Consider the following 16,268-nt stretch of genomic DNA (forward strand, 5'->3'; position numbering starts at 1 on the left):
TACTGGGAATTGTGCCCGCAACCTGGGCATATGCCCTCGACCAGAATCGATCCCGAGACCCTTCAGCCCACAGGCCCACACTCTATCCACTGAGTCAAACCAGCTAGGGCTGTTTTTCCTCTTTATTCCAATCCCATGGCCAGGTCTTGCATCAGGGTAGGAATCGAGGTGTATGTGTTATAAACAGGAGAGCAGAGCAGCCAGGAGCGGTGTCTGCCTGCTGGGCTCCTGCAGTCACGTCTCATTCCGCACCTGGGACCACAGCTAATTCGGAACTCTCCTTCCAAACCCAGACACTGACCCGGCGGGATTTAGAAGGGGTACCGCCTAGTTCTCCTTGCGTGCCCCCTTCACCCGATGGCCCAGCGCAGGGACTGCTGGTCCTGCCAGCTGTAGGTGGGAGCGCTGCTTTTCCAGAGGCCTTAAGTGCGCCATCCCTGTCCTGAAGCCCTGGCCTAGTGGAGGGTCTGGCTTCTGCATCTAGACCCGTTTGTTCGCTTACCAGTAACAGAGCACGGTTATGAAAATGACCGTCACCGTGCTCAATAAACAGAGCTTTGTGCAATGGATAGAGCAAAAATCAAAATAACCCTTTCGTTGAGTGGGATTTCAAAAGACCTGTCTTTCTGCTGTTTTCTTTGGAACGGGTCTGCAGTCTAGATGCAAAGAGCAGGCCAGGTTATCCCCACAGCAACACGCGGAACAGAGTGCCCGTGGCGCTCCCGCCACGTGTCCAAGGAGGCTGTCCTCACTGTCGTCGGGGGCGGGACCGAGAGAGGCATTTTCTTGAAATCACCGCAGCAGCAGGAGGAAGGGAACTGGGAGACCGGATAGTGGCTCTACAGCTCCGAGCCCAAATGGCACATTTCTGCGGCCGAAGACAATCCCACGGCCACGGCCAGCTCCAGAGACGCCGTGGGACGGGCGGTCCGGCGTCTTCCCCAGAGACCGGGGTTGGAAGTGGCCTCCACAGTTCCCGCCGCCGCAGTCTTCACAGATGAGGCGTCTGGCGCTTACCTTTGCTCCTTCATACAAATGCGAAGGCCGCCTTTCTTAAAGTGGTAGTTTATAGTTTTCAGAGTACTTTTTCACTTAATTACTGTCTCATGTAATCCATAAACGCGAGTGAGCTGCAAATACGTTGCGATGTTAAGTACTAAGTGTTTTCCACCCAGTGGCCACCCAGATACAGGACTACCTTTTCCCCGTCCTGTATGCTTGGCTCAGTCACCTTACATCTTGATGAACTAAAGCTAATGACGAGTTCTCGCTTTCGTGCTTTGTGTTTTGGTTCTACCCGCAGTGGCTTGTGGATCTACACAGCGTTTTACGTAGAGGGAATGGGAATGGTCCTAGCTTTTACAGGTCTTAGAGAACTAAATCTTCACCTAAACATAAAAGTAAAACAAAAAAAACACACACACACAAAAAAAACAATGTCCTAAGACGTGTAGGTTGAGTTTTTGAGTGATAGCACGTTTTTGTTCCCTCGTGCTGCTATAGGTTATTACTGCAAATGCAATGCCTTGTACATCGGGACCTATTGTGAGGTGAGCGTCAACCCCTGCTCCTCCAACCCCTGCCTCTACGGTGGCACCTGCCTTGTGGACAATGGAGACTTCGTCTGCCAGTGTAGAGGGTTATACTCTGGACAGAGGTAGGTGTATTCTTCTTTCTTAGCTTTTATAATTACCTAGAGGCCTGGTGCACGAAATTCGTGCACGGGGCATGGGGGTGGTGTCCCTCAGCCCAGCCTGCACCCTCCCACATTCCGGGACCCTAAACCGTCAGTCGGACATCCCTCTCGCAATCCGGGACCGCTCGCTCCTAACCGCTCGCCTACCTGCCTGCCTGCCTGCTCAGGCACATCGTAATGACCAGTAATTCTGGTCGTTCCAGTTGTTCTGTCCTAACAGTCACTTAGGATTTTATATATATACTAGGCGCCCGGTGCACGAAATTCGTGCACTGGGGTTGGGGGGTCCCTCAGCCCAACCTGCCCCCTCTCACATACTGGGTGCCCTCAGGGGATGTCCTAATGGCTTAGGCCCACTCCCCACTCTCCTTTGTGGGAGGCAACCGGGCTGATCGGGGAAGGCACCAGCCCCATCACCCCACTGCTGCAGCCACTACCAGTCACCACAGCCACGAATGTGTTTTCATCAACACAGACTCCAGTCCCTTCACCAAGAAAAAAATGACAACTTTCTTTAGGGAGGGAGAGACAGAGAGAAACATCAATGTGAGAGGGACACTTTGATTGGTTGCCTCCTGTATGAGCCCTGACCATGGGCGCCAGGCTGGGGGGCATGCAGGGAACCCTGGGCCGCACGCAGTGGCGGCCCCCAAGGGTCTCCACACACCCCAGAGGCCAGCAGCCAGCCCCCCATCATGTGCACCAGGCTGGGGGCTTGGACCCAAACTGCCTCTTGGTGCTGGAGCATTCCCAAGCGGCTGGGGGCACTATGGTGACAGGGGATGTTTCCACCCCGCCCCGCCCCCAGCCCCTTGGCTCCTGCACCTATAGGCTCAAAGTGGCCAGGGGGCGTTCTGGGAACCCTGCCACTCAGGACCTAAGCAAGGGGCCTACAGGCTTGGACTGGCCTGGGTCCTGAGGATGTTTGCAGGACCCAGCCCCTGGGTCCTGAGGATGTTTGCGGGACCCAGCCCCTTGGCGCCTGCACCCTTAGGCTCCAAGTGGCCAGGGGGCATTCTGGGACCCTGCCCCTCAGGACCTAAGTGCAGGCCTACAGGCTCTGATCGGCCTGGGTCCCGAGGATGTTTATGGGACCCAGGCTGCTCAGGACCTAAGCGCAGGCCTATAGGATCTGAGAGGCTTGGGTCTGAAGGATGTTTCCCAGACCCCAGACTGCTGCAAGTGTTTGGGGACGGGAACATTCCCGTGTCGCTATGGCGACACGGGAATGTTCCCGCCCCGCCAAGGCTCCCAGTGGCCAGGGGGCCGTTCTGGGGCCCCTGCCACTCAGGACCTAAGCGCCGGCCTACAGGCTCTGAGCAGCTTTAGGTCCCAGACCCCAGACTGCTGCAAGTGTTTGGGGGCGGGAATGTTCCCGCCCACCAAGGCTCCCAGTGGCCAGGAGGCGTTCTGGGGCCCCCGCCGCTCAGGACCTAAGCGATCTGCCTGGGTCCGGAGGATGTTTATGGGACCCAGGCTGCTCAGGACCTAAGCACAGGCCTACAGGATCTGAGAGGCTTGGGTCTGAAGGATGTTTCCCAGACCCCAGACTGCTGCACGTGTTTGGGGGCGGGAACATTCCCGTGTCGCTATGGCGACACGGGAATGTTCCCGCCCCGCCAAGGCTCCCAGTGGCCAGGGGGCTTCTGGGGCCCCTGCCACTCAGGACCTAAGCGTGGGCCTACAGGCTCTGAGTGACTTAGGTCCCAGACCCCAGACTGCTGCAAGTGTTTGGGGGCGGGAACATTCCCACGTCGCTATGGCGACACGGGAATGTTCCCGCCCCACCAAGGCTCCCAGTGGCCAGGGGGCTTCTGGGGCCCCTGCCACTCAGGACCTAAGCGCGGGCCTACAGGCTCTGAGCGGCTTTAGGTCCCAGACCCCAGACTGCTGCAAGTGTTTGGGGGCGGGAATGTTCCCGCCCACCAAGGCTCCCAGTGGCCAGGGGGCGTTCTGGGGCCCCCCGCCGCTCAGGACCTAAGCGATCCGCCTGGGTCCAGAGGATGTTTATGGGACCCAGGCTGCTCAGGACCTAAGCGCGGGCCTACAGGCTCTGAGCAGCTTTAGGTCCCAGACCCCAGACTGCTGCACGTGTTTGGGGGCGGGAACATTCCCGTGTCGCTATGGCGACACGGGAATGTTCCCGCCCCGCCAAGGCTCCCAGTGGCCAGGGGGCTTCTGGGGCCCCTGCCACTCAGGACCTAAGCGTGGGCCTACAGGCTCTGAGTGACTTAGGTCCCAGACCCCAGACTGCTGCAAGTGTTTGGGGGCGGAAACATTCCCGCTTCGCTATGGAGACACGGGAATGTTCCCGCCCACCAAGGCTCCCAGTGGCCAGGGGGCGTTCTGGGGTCCCCGCGGCTCAGGACCCAAGCGATCCCGCCTGGGTCCGGAGGATGTTTATGGGACCCAGGCCGCTCAGGACCTAAGCGCAGGCCTACAGGCTCTGAGCAGCCTGGGTCCAGAGGACGTTTACAGGACTCAGGCTGCTCAGCACCCGCATATGCAAATTAACCGCCATCTTGTTCGTTCTGATTGGCTGTGGGCGTAGCGAAGGTGCGGTCAATTTGCATGTTTGGGTATTATTAGGTTAGATAGATTCTGGTATCTAAAAGCGTTTTAAAGGTGATCATGTGTGTAACACATCTGCATTCCTTTGTTAATGCGTTCTGCCTCGCGGTCCTCATTGGCGGTAGGAGGCTTCGGTTCATGCTTGGTCCTTGTTCCTCAGGTGCCAGCTGAGTCCGTACTGCAAGGACGAGCCCTGCAAAAACGGTGGGACCTGCTTCGACAGCTTGGACGGCGCCGTCTGTCAGTGCGACTCGGGCTTCAGGGGAGAAAGGTAACTGCCCTCGTTCATGACTTCATTCCCAGCTCTCTGTAATGTCACGTGGATTAGCAGATGCCAATAAACCCTAGTGATTAGGGAAGTTAACATATGAACGAAGACGACGTGACCGGCGGCAAAATTCAAGATTACAACCTCGACTAGACCAAACCCACGTGGGAATACCTACACGCAGGTCACGCTCAAGGCCTGATGGTCAAGGCTCATCTAAACGGGCACTTACGAAGAACATTCATATTAGCTCCTAATGTAAATTATCTTGTTGCTCTTAATTAAAAAAAAAAACACAAAAACGAGCAAATGAATATAATATTATAGTTCTGGGAAAAAACCTACTTCCATACTTTCAAGATATGTATAAACAAATTGTGTGTGGGTTTTTTGCAGGAAGTAAATGTTTGTGGAATGAGTGAGATTATTATGTTTTTAAACAGACACCTATGGTCTGCTGTCTTTGAGGATGGCAATAATGACATTTTTTCATAACATGCTATAGCTGACACTTGTATGGCATCTGGAAACCTTTTCCAGCATCTGGAAACCTTTTCCAGCTCTCTCATTATCTTTCGTAATCCTTACCATAATCCTAAGAGGTGATCCTTGTTTTCCAGGGAAGGAAAATGAGGCACTGAGGTGCTTGTTGTAGACCTGGAAGGAAGTAGATTTTGTTTCAGATGCCATTTCACCTTAGACTTTTTATCAGTTCAGTTTAAAAAAAAAAAATGACTCAATGAATGTTCTTCATAAGTGCCCTTTTAGATGAGCCTTGACCATCAGGCCTTAAGTGTGACCTGCGTGTAGGTATTCCCACGTGGGTTTGGTCTAGTCGAGGTTGTAATCTTGAATTTTGCCGCCGGTCACGTCGTCTTCGTTCATATGTTAACTTTCCTAATTCTAACCCATTAATACTTAATATCATGGACAAATACGTCTCAGTAGTCAAAACTCCAATGCCAGGTCAGAATGGGGGTAGGACGTAGAAGCATTTTCTTAAAGGAGGAAGGGTTTGAGAAGCATCAGGGCAATCTGCACAGGTGCAACTGTGAACCATGCTGTAAGGGTGAGGAGCTGTGGGGCGTTCAACAGGGAGAAACACTTACAAATGGAAAACCGAGTTTTCTAGCTTTTCGCGTGTTTTATGGAACTCTCATAATCCCCTCTGGGAGGATTTTTCTTAGAAATTTAATCTAAGCCTATTAGAATGGCTTACAGCTTACCATGTATCAAAATGCGCATTATAAATGTCTGGATCAGAACAGAAACAACCAGCCAATGCGTTTGATTTAGTCACCTGTGGAATCCTAGCAACATGGCAGTTAAATGTGGGCTTGACCTCGTGGTTTTCTCCCAGATGCACCAAGTATGACACAAATGATTAATTTCTCCCCGGAAGGTTTCCGGTTGTAGTTATCCTTGCGGGTAGTGTGTTTTGGGTTGTTATCTGTTTGATTTTATTGATGTTATTAAGAAGGGATCAGGTTAGTCCTTGGTCTCTAAGAGCTCTAGGCCTGCCACGGTCGGGCGCACACGGCGAAGGTCGCGCCTCATCCTTGGCTCTCTCGGCAGGTGTCAGAGCGACATCGACGAGTGTGCGGGGAGCCCGTGCCGGAACGGGGCGCTCTGCGAGAACACGCACGGCTCCTACCACTGCAACTGCAGCCGCGAGTTCCGCGGGCGGCACTGCGAGGACGCGGCTCCCAACCAGTACGTGTCCACGCCCTGGAACATCGGGCTGGCCGAAGGCATCGGCATCCTCGCCTTCGTCGTCGGCATTTTCTTCCTGGTGCTGGTGTTCGTCGTCTGCCGCAGGATGGTCCGTCACAAGAAGAAGAAGCACCAGCCGGAACCCGAAGACAAGCACTTGGGCCCGACCACGGCGTTCATGCCGAGGCCGTATTTCGATTCAAAGCTAAATAAGAACATTTACTCAGACACCCCCCCGCAGGTGCCCGTCCGCCCCATCTCCTACACGCCCAGCATCCCCAGCGACTCCAGGAACAATCTGGACCGAAATTCCTTCGAAGGCTCTGCCATCCCGGAGCACCCCGAATTCAGCACCTTTAACCCCGAGTCTGTGCACGGACACCGGAAAGCAGTGGCCGTCTGCAGCGTCGCCCCGAACCTGCCGCCCCCGCCCCCGTCCAACTCCCCTTCCGACAGCGACTCCATCCAGAAGCCCAGCTGGGACTTCGACTATGACGGTAGGAACCGCGTGCCCCTCTCCGGGGTGTCGCTGAGGTGAACAGTGAGTCCTTGTTAGTGCCGACAGGCTCCACAGACCTTGGAAAGATTTGAAAATCTTTTCCGGGTGCCTGGGGCCCTGGCCGAGCATTGTGGCTGTGATAGTATTTTCATTCAGGAATGGAATCTGGTCATGTTCCAGTTAGTCTGGGAAGATCATTTCATTTCTGTAATTGATAAGGGTCCTCAACTATAATTTGGGGGGGGGGGGCCTCATATGATTAAAAAAATTGGGAGGACATTTGTATGGTAGGATTTTTTTAAACAGGATCAGAAAAAGTGACAATACAGGGTGGGCAAAAGTAGGTATACAGTTGGTAAGGAAAAAGACTTGCAGGTTATGATTATAACAACAGCTTTATTAACTCAAAAGAAGGTCATTTCACAACTGCAAACCTGCTTTTGCTCATCCTTGTATTTATATTCATGGCCTAACATATATTTGATGCTTTCATAATAGCTCTATGGCCCTGGCCGGTGTGGCTCAGTTGGTTGGAGTGTCATCCTGTACACCAAGCATGTCAAACTCAAAGGCTAACACGGGCCAAATACACAAGCTTTAAGTTTATGTGGGCCATAAAAAAACAAAATCTTCAATTTTCATAGAAATGTAGGTTTATTTCGATAGAGACATGCTGAATACAAGGGCTGAAATAAACGAGTCATCGTTAACATAAAATAATAGAACATTTTAATAACAATTAATATTTTTCTTGAACATCAACTTACCAGACACTGAATAACTCACAAATTAATAAGTGTAATGCAAATAAACCTATTTTTCTTGTTCTCCAAAAGCGAAATATTTCCCGTTGCACACACCAAACAAGTCAGTCTAAGACTAATGACGTGGCAATCGGCTGCTAAAATATTCGCTGCTGGTATTAGTGGAGAGAAATGGTGCGCCTGCATGTAAGGCGCGTAAGGGAAATGAATGCAACATGATTATAGTAATCAGTCATTAATGAACGTTGTAGTTTGTTATTAATAATTATGTATAACAGGATATTATAAAAATTAAGTTATGAAATTTTTATTAAAATGTTTCTTACATGCCGTTATATTGGCTGGGTTGCAAAAATACTCCTTGTGGGCTGCGAGTTTGACATGCTTGCTGTACACCAAGATTCCCAGCCAGGACGCATCCCCAAATTGTGGGTTCAGTCCCTGGTCATGTTTCTCTCTCTCTCTCTCTCTCTCTCTCTCTCTCTCTCTCTCTCTCTCTCTCTCAAATCAATAAAAACGAATCTCCAGGTGAGGATTAAAAAAATGTAAAAAGTTCTATGTACCATTTTAAAACAAAATTTTAGTTCCCCATGTTGCCTAATGATATCCATGGGCAGGTTCATTTCTATTCTGTGCATCTGCAAGAAGTGCTATAGGTTTTTTGTGGGGTTTTCTGTGTGTGTTTTTTTTTGTTCGTTTTTCAAATGTTTCTTTCAAGTGTTCTTTGACTGAATAAGCCTCAGACGGTCTTGGTCACGCTTGCTCTGTGGCAGGCTACAGCCGAGACCAAAACACAGGCCGAGCCCTCACGGAGCTTCCCGTCTGTCGTTCCTTCCTTTTAGCTAAAGTGGTGGACCTTGACCCCTGCCTCTCCAAGAAGCCCCTGGAGGAGAAGCCGTCCCTCCCGTACAGCGCCCGGGAGAGCCTGTCCGAAGTGCAGTCCCTCAGCTCCTTCCAGTCGGAGTCCTGTGATGACAACGGTGAGTTGGCAGGACTGGCAGCCGCCGGGCGCGCTGGCTTATTCCTCGCGCTGATCAGGGGGTGTGATGTCTGTCGTGGATGCACCCAGTCCCCTTGTTAGGTCTCAGAGTGTGTCCACGTTTCACTTGGGGCCACTGTTCACGCCTAGTGCACACTTGCATGAGCATCTGCTGGGGGAGACATTTAAAAGGTTTGTAGCGGGTTGGTATTTGAACCGTGGCAACTTTCCAGTAATAGGGCAGAAAATAGAATTAATTGAAAGATAATGTTTACCTTGGTGGCCAGCCTTGTATTGACTTTTTTCCACAACAGAAAATGTTAAATGTCCCGTGGGTTTTTTCAAAACCCTGAGAGCAACTTTCTTGAGCATCACTCCCTCCCTCCTTCTCCCCTCCCCTCTGACACGCCCCTCAGAGACTGGGTGGTCTGCAGCGTGACCTTCCGTAGCACCTTCGGTATTACAAGGTTTTATTTGTTTCTTCCCCACCCCCTGCGGCCCCAGCTCCCATGTGGATCAGAGCGTACTGACTGGGCACAGTTTAAGAGATTGCTAGTAAGTTTGCTTACCTTCCTAATGAAGACAGTTTGACAGCCGGTTCCGTGATGCCAGTCACGTGTATCTGGTTTCCGTAAAATAAATTGCATGGATAACACACGTACCAGTAGAGAAAATTGTCAGTATTCACTAAACACAATAAAGTGAGTTTTTAGTGGAAACTTTCAAATCCCAGAATTAGTAAAGTTTACTGTAATTTTTTTTGGCATAAAGATGGCATGTGTTTAAACATTTCAAATATTTTATTAAGAAGTAACCCGCTAATAATTATTTGTTTCTAAATCTGGGGTAATAGATTGCAAACTAAACTTTTCCAAACTAAAGATGACCTTAATTTTATGTTCCATTCTTTTCTGACTTCAAGCATGCTATATATGATATCAGAGTGTACCTGTGTTTATTACTGTGATGCAATATATGAGCATAGCTTATTACTGTGATGCAATATATGAGCATAGCTTATTACTGTGATGCAGTATATGAGCATAGCTTTGCTGATTAAGCCAACCACAACAAATTAGAATTATTTTTTCATTACACTTAATTTTAAAATGTTACAGTTGTCAGTTTATGTCATAATTTATATTTTGATCCCTAAATGCTTTTTATAAATACATTTCAGAATTTTCTTTATTTTCTAATTATTTTCCTTAAAACATTCTTTTTTAAAAAAACTCCTAAATAATTTAAATAAATTATGGTCAAATTAGTTATAAAAATTAATTGCCAGATAATGCAACGTGAGGGGGGAAAAAAGTATGTCCAGGAGTTTATATTTTAATCTTCATCATCATTTATATCATTATCAATTGTGAATTTAAGTCTGTATTAAGAGTCTGTGCTTAAATTATAGCTTTAGTTTTCTAGGCTATTGTAACAGATCACCATAAACATAGTGGCTGAAAACAAGATAAATGTATCTTATAGGTCTGAGGTTTGGAAGTCTAATGTTAATCTCCGTAGGCTAAACCAGCGGTCGCCAACCGGTGGTCCGTGAGGTCCGAAAGGTTGGCGACCGCTGGGCTCAACAATGTCAGCAGGTCTGTTTTCATTTCTAGTTTCTAGAGGCTGCCTGCCTGGCTTTCTCCCTTCGTCTTTCATCGCGATGGCCATTCTTCTGTAGTCACTGCCCCCTCCAAGCACAGCTGGGGAAGGCTCTCCCCTCGTAAGGACCCCTGTGATTACACTGGGCTCACACACATCATTCAGGAAAGGCTCCCCACCTCAAGCTCTTGACCGTAATCGAATCAGCAAAGTCTCCCTAGCTGGGGATGGGAACAGTTAAGGTTCCCAGGGTCAGGGTGTGGACATCTCTGAGAGCATCCTTCTCCCTATGCGGGCTCACTCCCTTATCTTGGCATAAACACTTTAAAACAATTGGATACACAGATGACAAGGAATTTACACAGGAAACTGCCAGGCAGGCCGTCTGCATTTTTCTGCTGGGAGTACACGGAACAGAGACAGGCACCCGCTCCCCTTTTGGGTATTTATATTGCGTATTTTACCTTTAAGTTTCCTTTTCCTGGAACAATGTGTGAGTTCATTAAATGGACTCAGAAAATTGTCTTAGCAAGTATTTTACTCTTTGAATGTGAAGTCTTTTGCCCATGAGATGTTAAAATAAGGACTGTTTTATCATGATTAGATCCATAATTGTAACTGTGAAAAAATTGACAGCTAAATTTTTTTCCTAAATTACAGTATGACATGGTTATTACTCTATTGCTCTGATTAATAACAAATATACAGCTCGATTAGAAAAATCTCTGAGATACAGCACTAACAGGAGGAGTGCAGGAGTCATGCCGAATTACATTGTGTTAGAGTGTTCGCTTCACATTTTAAAATCACGAGGTAGAAATTACGTAAAGAAATCCTGTTTCATGCACTGTATTCTGATGAGCTGAAGATTTTCCTAACTTCCTCCCTCTGTCCCTTTTTACAAGCTTCCATAGTGACTGTCATACACCTTGTCAGCACCGCGGCTGGCACGGTGACTAACGAAGGTACAGTCGTCATGCGTGTGCTTGTGTTTGTGTTACAGCGACTGTCGCTAGTGCAGTGTGCTTGGGCCTCTCAGTGGGTTAGAAATAGCCGTTTGTGGCTCTGAGGGGGCTGAGGACTTTCATTTTGAGCAGGTGTATATATTCACAATCCAGACCCATGGCAGAAATGTGTGTGTGTTGTGTGTTTCCATTTCCTTTTGTCATTCATAGTGAATTTCCACAAATCAGAAGTAACTCGGGATCCTGACAACGTTGCCTTTATGTGGCAAGAAGTTTAGAAGTAATTCTATCTAAATAGGTTTTTAATATAAAAATTTATATTCATATGAATAGGAATAAGAAGAACACGCCGCGTTTACCGTTTCCTATCGCTGGCTCTTCACGTTCGGATTTTCCCCATTTATGAGCCAGGGAAGTGGTTGAACATGGCAGAAGGTAGATTTTCATATATCTGTCCAAAACTTTCATAAGAAAGGGCCCTGACCACCTCCCTTAAAATTATTTTAAGGTAAATTGGCCCTTTCTCAGTGTACTGAAGATTGAGTAATCATGCAAATTACACTCGAGTTTTTAGTTTTTAGATGATACATGGGATCGCCTGGAGGGCTTGTTGAAAGCCAGCTGATTGGCTGGGTCCCAGCACCGGAGTTTCTGAATGAATGGGTCTAGGTTGGCCCTGGAATTTGCATTTCTAACAAGTTCCCAGTTAATTCTGATGTTACTGGTCTGGGGGTCATACTTTGAGAACCAGAGGCATAGACCACCCAGAGCACACAAAGCTTAGAGACCTGAACTGCTGGGACACACGATGTCAGGATTGAGGGAGAGGAAGGATGGTGTTGTGCTGCATTTGATGGGGGGGGGGGGGGGGAGGGGGAGGGGGTCGGAGGGGGGATGTCTCAGTGTTGCCTGTCCCAGTTACTGGTGAGACGGACGCTTATTTTCCCGAGAAGTACCGTGCTTTCATTTGTGAACCAGCAAGTCATCTGCATTTTGTCTTAGTGAATTTTAGTTTTTACATGATAGGATTCTAATATTTTTAATATTGATGGTGTTTAAAGAAACAGGATGGAAACAGTTATTACACTGCAACATCATTTGCTAAAAAATTTTGGGGGGCATATTGGTTTTAAAATTGAAAACTAGCTCACATTTTAAGAATTATTGAGTGCCTATTTATTAACAAAAGTTGTCAATCCTCTTTTTAAAAAGCAATTATTGCATTTTTACTAGACTTGTAAAAAAATTATATAGATGAGTGTTAAATAGTGGCTTATTCATTTTTTAGAACCACCAGTTTTCTTCAGTTCTTGATTTAAATTCCTAGAAGAGAACCATCAATCAAATCTTATTTGTTCCAAATTACTTTATTACATGGGTTTTTAAGAACATTGTGGAAGGCATAGAAAGCATTTAGAAACTCACTAAGGTAACCATACTTCTCCCGTGATTACAACTTTCATAATAGCAAGAATCAAGATGATAGCTGCCAGTTAGAGCTTGACCTGCCTCATCTTACTTACTAACCCTCGTCATAACACTAAGGGATTTCCACCCTCGTTTCAAAGAGGAGAGCCTGAAGCTTAGCCGGGTCAGCACCTGCCCTGGGTCTGGGATTTACATCTGCTTTCTCTCACTCCTGCTGGGGTTCTGTGTATAAAATGAGTGTGCAAAGAGTGAGCGTCATTACAATTTGGGTGGCGTGAGCAGTAAGTGTAGCTAATGGTCCCTGCAAGGGAAGGTGAACAATGCAAATATCAAATCATACTTGAAGGGGAGGTGGGGTTGGAGAGATTTACTTTTAGTTACTTATAAGTATCTAAGTTCCTTCTTGAATGCCTCTGACTTTAATATACATTTGAAGGCTGTACTGTTTTTATTAAGTATGTATTATGTAGCTTTAGATGTATTTGGGTTATCACCTAAGTAACCTGATGCTACCTGGTATTAGACAAAGCGATTTCATAATGTTTCTCAGCAACATGAAGCTGTCATTTCAGTTTTTAAATCAATGGACATTTTATTACAGCCTATATACTTTATTTTAATTATTCCTAACAAAATCCCCATGCTTTCAGGTTTAGATTGCCGAAACAAGGAAGAGAAAGTAAAATAGTGTTTGAGCTTTCCGGCAAAGTCGCTAGGTCATCATCGGTCATCTTTTTTGCTCCATTCTTATGTCCCGTTGTATTTGTGCTACATCAATGTCTCAGCCATTTGGAATTTTCGTAGCTAATGGCTTAAAGGCATGGTACATGGCTGACTGGGCCATTATGAACAGTTTGCGTTGTATTATGTACTTGTCTTGATTGCCTTTTCAGCCGTCTTTCTGTTTTAATTATAAATGTTTTCTTTTCTCTCTGCTCTGCCACCAAAAGAGTCTTTGGCTGCTCCTGACCTCGGCAAGTCAAGAGGTGACTTATGCATGCCAGTTGTTGATTGATATGCACTAAAATTGGCAAAGATTGGACCCCAGTGCTGACTTGCTTCCCTTGTTCGCTTGGTGGATGCGCAGTAACCGAGTCCCTGCGTATTTGCGCCCTGCATTCCAAACGCCGTCTGCTCGCCTTTCCCGCTCTGCCGTAGGATTTCACAATCCTACGGGAGAAAAAAACAAAACAACTATCTGCACATTGGGAGGGTTTTTTTAAAAAAATTATTATACTTTTATATTCTCTAAAATGATCTGTAGACTTTCAAAAAATAACGAATGGATGTGGTCTGTCAAAAATGTGTTACGTTTTAGCGTTTGCATTTTGCTTGATTTGGAAGCATGCTTTGACACACACCTGCATTAATATACTTCATTGTGTTTTTTTAGGGCTAATGAAAAATAGTATAACTTACTATATTAAACTTATTGCATTACCATTATTATATAGGGAATTTATTTTTTAAAATTTTAGCATGTTAAAGATTGCTTTTACTATTTTTTAAAGAGTTGCATTAAAGAGTATTTTTTTAATGACAAGTAACTAGTGCAGATCAAGTGACATTTGATAACTTGACATGGAGATCTCTTTGGAAGGACAAAGCTTCCTCCCTGTGTCCTGAGCTGAGCCAGCCCTCCTCTTCATACAGAGCCGAGGGTTCGGCACGGGGGCCCGGCAGCTGAAGGATGGGGGGGTTTGGGGGGGAAGATGCATGTCTTAGATGCTAGCACACGGCTTCTGTTCAGACTCTGTGTCCTTGAATGGTAGGCACTTGCCTAAAATGAAGTCCACATTTTAGGAAGTGAGCCTGGTTCTGAGAGGGTCTCAGAACTGGGTTGGGGTTGGGGGTGTCTTCAGAGCTAAGGGGGGAGAGGAGGGTTCCAGATGATGCGCCCGCACGTGTGGGAGGCGTGGCACCGCTGCTGCTGGAGGCCCTGGGCGCCCTCTCCGCGGCCCGGTCCGGGAGGAGACACGCTGAACTCTGGTTCCGTCTTCTCCCCAGGCTACCACTGGGACACCTCGGATTGGATGCCCCCCGTCCCGCTGCCGGACATCCAGGAATTCCCCAACTACGAGGTGATCGATGAGCAGACGCCCCTGTACTCGGCCGATCCGAGCTCCCTGGACACAGACTACTACCCGGGCGGCTACGACATCGAGAGCGACTTCCCGCCGCCGCCCGAGGACTTCCCGGCGCCCGACGAGCTGCCGCCGCTGCCGCCCGAGTTCGGCGACCAGTTCGAGTCCATCCACCCGCCCAGGGACGCGCCCGCCGCGGGCAGCGGGGGCTCCGCCTCGAGAGGCCGGCCGCGGTTCCACTTGAACCAGTACCTGCCCCGCTTCTACCCCGCCGACCTGTCGGAACCTCCGCCGCAGGCAGGCGCGGGCGACAGCCTCCCGTGCAGGGACGCCTACGCCCCGTACCCGCCCGGGTACCCCAGGACCTGCGGCGCCCCCACCGCCGAGCACGTGCCCCTGTCGGTGTACGCCGCCTCCTCCGCGGCCTCCTGCTCCGACGTGTCCGCGTGCTGCGAGGCCGAGTCCGAGGTCCTGATGAGTGACTACGAGAGCGGCGACGACGGCCCCTTCGAGGAGGTGGCCGTCCCGCCGCTCGAGGCGCAGCAGCACACGCAGGTCTGAGCCCCGCCTCCCCCCGAAGTGCCTGGACTGGAGTGGACCCGGAGGTGGTGCGACCGGGCCGCACTGTTCCCCGCATCGTTCTCCGCAGCGGCGCTCGCGTGAGCCGTGTCCGGTGTCCGCACCGACCGTGACGGGAGCAGGGGTCGTCGGCTGTGCCACGTCCCAGCGCTTGTTCCGTATTTGCATTTTGTCTGTGTTCCGGTCACGAGACGGGAACATCAGCCCTGCCATCTTGTCAGCATGATTCATGTATTTATATAGATTTGATTATTTTAAATTTCCTGTCTTCCCCGGCCTCCCCCCCCCCCCCACTTTTTTTTTTTTTTTTTTGTAAATGTTATGTACAGATTTAATTTTTCATAGTTTTAACTCGATTTTTTTTTTCCCCAAGACATTTTTGTGGGGTTTGTTTGTGTTGTTTTTTTTTTTTTTTTTTTTACCGGATTTGGGTGGTGGTAGTGTCATTGCCTAGCACCCTGATCGTTGTCTATAACCAGGGTTCCGCTCTCTGTCCTTTTTCCACGGAAGTTTTGACATTTCATTCATACATTTCAGTGTAGTCATGCATTTCTAGGTGTACATAGGATGAGGAAAAGGTCTGATCCATGCCATGTCTTAAATGGGTTGCTGTATTTTAGGATTATCAACATTTTTCATTGTTGGAAAGTGTAAGGGGACCTTCTGCATACCTGTTTAGAACCAAAACCATCATGACACAGTTTTTATAGTGTCTGTATATTTGTGATGCAACGGTCTTGTAAAGGTTTTTACTGAAAACGACCATTAGCCAGTCTTTCTTACTGACAATAAATTATTAATAAAATATTTTAGCTTTACTGCCTGTTTTTCTTTCATATTTATACTCCTGGTCAGGATTCAGTTAATGAGTTGAGAAGGATGGATGGATGGGTGGATGAATGGAAGACTGGATGTAGAAATAGCTTTGTGTGGCCAAAACCAGGCGATATTTACAGCTGTAACCACTAGGTGGCAGTATATGGCTACGTGATACTGCTCAGAATTCTAGGTATAAAGGTAAACAGCACTCTTATAAATATTTTCTAACTAAAACCTTAAGAAAGTTTTCCTTCACATATTTTTATCTTATTACTATTTATTGGGCATAATTTAAGTGCTT

General features: G+C 48.0%; 1 protein-coding gene across 3 annotated transcripts in view; it reads left to right on the forward strand.

Moving 5' to 3' along the window:
* FAT1 (FAT atypical cadherin 1) overlaps positions 1-15,953 on the forward strand; it is a 125,972-nt gene extending 110,019 nt beyond the window's left edge. For 2 of the 3 annotated variants that reach the window (XM_054720108.1, XM_054720109.1), the window contains 6 exons: positions 1,504-1,657; positions 4,428-4,538; positions 6,111-6,745; positions 8,354-8,491; positions 13,436-13,471; positions 14,493-15,953. In XM_054720108.1, the coding sequence (XP_054576083.1) occupies positions 1,504-1,657; positions 4,428-4,538; positions 6,111-6,745; positions 8,354-8,491; positions 13,436-13,471; positions 14,493-15,130 (1,712 nt within the window). In that variant the 3' untranslated portion in view covers positions 15,131-15,953. The remainder of the gene's footprint in view (positions 1-1,503; positions 1,658-4,427; positions 4,539-6,110; positions 6,746-8,353; positions 8,492-13,435; positions 13,472-14,492) is intronic. The other variant, XM_054720107.1, reaches the window with a different exon arrangement.
* The last annotated feature ends 315 nt before the right edge of the window (positions 15,954-16,268 follow it).

This window comes from Eptesicus fuscus, chromosome 8 (genome assembly GCF_027574615.1).
Source record: "Eptesicus fuscus isolate TK198812 chromosome 8, DD_ASM_mEF_20220401, whole genome shotgun sequence".
In the NCBI taxonomy this organism is placed as follows: Eukaryota; Metazoa; Chordata; class Mammalia; order Chiroptera; family Vespertilionidae; genus Eptesicus; species Eptesicus fuscus.